At 69.4% G+C, this 2,594-nt stretch overlaps 1 protein-coding gene across 1 annotated transcript in view; it reads left to right on the forward strand.

Annotated features, from left to right (window-relative positions):
* Positions 1 to 553: 553 nt before the first annotated feature.
* LOC113218115 (motor neuron and pancreas homeobox protein 1-like) overlaps positions 554 to 2,594 on the forward strand; it is a 33,687-nt gene continuing 31,646 nt past the window's right edge. The window contains exon 1 of the mRNA XM_052264119.1: positions 554 to 2,031. Within this exon, the coding sequence (XP_052120079.1) occupies positions 1,056 to 2,031 (976 nt within the window). The 5' untranslated portion in view covers positions 554 to 1,055. The remainder of the gene's footprint in view (positions 2,032 to 2,594) is intronic.

The raw sequence follows: 2,594 nt of genomic DNA on the forward strand, positions 1-2,594 counted from the left end.
CCATGGGCACAAGCAGCACGAAGGCTGACGACAAAGCCAGCCATCGTGTGGCGTGGAGGAGCCGGCAGCCGCCGTGTTCGAGTCCATCGCCATTTATCCAGCGGCGACGAGCGGGTGACGACGGGGTTAACGAGCCGCCTTCGGGGGGTTCAAAACGCAATAACCTAAGTGATGCTCGAACGGAACGAACCGTGAAGTAAGAGGGAAGGGGGTGCGCGAGGGCGGGAGGAAGTGAGCGTGCGGGGGAGGACGAGTAGTGAGACGGGTGGGAGGTTGGAGAGAGAAAGACAGAGAGTGGAGCACGAGGAAGGAGAGAGGGAGCAGGAAGCAGAGAGAGAGAGAGAGAGAGCCAAGGCAGTGGGGCGTGGCTACGCGGCGACGCTAAAGATAATTTGCAGTATCACTTTGTCCCGCCCAGTCCGGGCCGCCTTTTGTTACCCCCACCACGGCGCCGGCCCTTGTCGGCCCCGCCCCCCGGGCGGCGCAGCGCGGGCTCCCCACCACCGCGACGCCGCCGCCGCCGCCCCCACTCCGCGAGCCGCGTGCCATCTCGCCGACATTTACACCAATTTCGACACCGATTTCAACTGAGATGGATTCCGAGTGTAATGTATACAGAGCGTAAATACACACTTATCCGAGCGGCGCGCGCGCGTCGCGTCGAGCGAGGAGGAGCAGGTCGGCGGCACTGAGCGTAGCGCAGCGGAGGCGAGCACAGCGGAGAGGAGCGGAGCGGCACCGCGACCACACCGGCCAGCCGTAGGCCAGCGCGGCACGCGCACGCAGCCAGCGCGACGGACGCGACAGGACGACCCCGCCGGCAGCCGCGGCCCGCGACGAGGCGAGGCGACACGAGCACCGGGACGGCCGAGCCGCGCAGCTTCGCGCCCGCGCCCGGCCGCGACCAGCCGCGGGACACTCGGCGACCAGCCGCGGCGCCGCGCGCACCGACCGAGTGAGGACGAGTGGTGTCAGTGATCAGTGACGTGCGACAAGTGGACTCTGTGTTAGTGTTGTGCCCTGCCCCGCCTCCCCGCATGCAGTGACCGCGGAGCATGTCCGCCAAGACGGTGGCCGCGCAAGTGGCCGTGTCCATGCGCGAGATGCGACCCTCGTCACCTTCGACGCTGTCCCCCGAGGCCGTCAACGGCATGTCGACGGCATCCCCCGCCACGTCGCCGTCCGCGCTCAGCAGCGGGTCATCCCCGCCGTCCAAGAGGTCGTTCTGCATCGAGGCCCTGCTGGCCACCAACGAGGCCGTCGCGGGTGCAACCCGACCCGGGCGACTCGACGGCGACGACGAAGCCTCGGACCTGCGGCAGCGCCGGCGCTTCTCGGACACGCTTTACGGCCGTTTCGCCCCCTACCCGCACAACAACAATAACAATAACCACCCCAAGAGCTCGTCGTCGCCGGCCTCGGATCTCTCCCTGCCGCGGCCCACCTCGGTGGAGTCGCCCACGGCCTCACCGCCGGCCTCGCCACCCACGTGCTCGCCCGTGTCGCGCAGCGGCGGCGCACCCTCCGAGCCGAGGTCGCCGAGGTCGGACCGGTCCGAGGACAGCATGAGCCCGCCCATCTCCCCCGGCTCCGAGGACGTGCCGGACGGGTACGCCGGCCGGCGCAGCCCGCACAGCCCCCGCCGGGACAGCCTGTTCGCCAGCCCCAACGGCTTCCTCGCGCTCAACCGCAACCTGGGGCTGCCACCGCTGGCGCGCGGGGTGGGCCCCGGGTCCATGTTCCCCGGCGGCCACCCGCTGGCGGGGCCCCCGGGCCCTGCGGGCCCCGCGCACCCCCTGGCGGGCCACCATGCCTTGTACTACGCGGCCGGCCCCGTAGGCCCCGTGGGCCCCGGACCGGGCCACGGCGCCGGCCCGCAGGGCCACCACCCTGGACTCGCACCCGGCGGCTCGGCCTTCCACCCGGCGGGCAAGGGCCCGCTGCCGCAGCACCAGATGAACCTGCAGCACATGCAGCTGGAGTGGCTGTCCAGGACCGGCATGTTCTACCCGCGACTGCCCGACCTCACCGGTGAGTACAACACCAGCCAGCTGTCTACTCGCCCAGCTCCAGCTCGGCCTGCTTGGCGCGCGGGGCGCATGGTCGCGTCACGTCCCGCGCAGATTACCAACGTCGTAAAACCTTTCGCGACGAAACCAATCGGCTTTTATGGTGCGGCTGGCGCAAACAATTATCTGGTCGTTTCCACCGGGGGCTGATGGCCACCCCGCCCAGCCTCCTCCCCCCTGAGCACGTCGGGGACCCCCACGGGCCCAGCCGCCGCCGTGCGAGGGACGATCGCCCGATGGACATGGAGTGTGGCAATAGCCGCTTGATTTTCCTCATGGCACGCCACTGGCCCGGCCCCGTCCTGGCAGAGGCCTCTTCGATGGTGGAGGCCTTGCCTCCTTTTCTCGAGGTCGCTGAGGGTGGCCAGAGGGGGAGGAGGGAGGAGAGGGTGGAGGAGGCCAGGAGGGGCCGATCTGCCGCCAGCAGTCACAGAGACTCGTAATTGGCTGCTCCTGGGCCCGCAATGCTTCTTCTCTCGTCCCCCTCCCTCCCCTGCTGCCCGGTGGTTTTCTTCCTCCTCCTCC

The sequence above is a fragment of the Frankliniella occidentalis genome, unplaced genomic scaffold, assembly GCF_000697945.3.
Source record: "Frankliniella occidentalis isolate FOCC.00 unplaced genomic scaffold, Focc_3.1 Scaffold16, whole genome shotgun sequence".
NCBI lineage: Eukaryota > Metazoa > Arthropoda > Insecta > Thysanoptera > Thripidae > Frankliniella > Frankliniella occidentalis.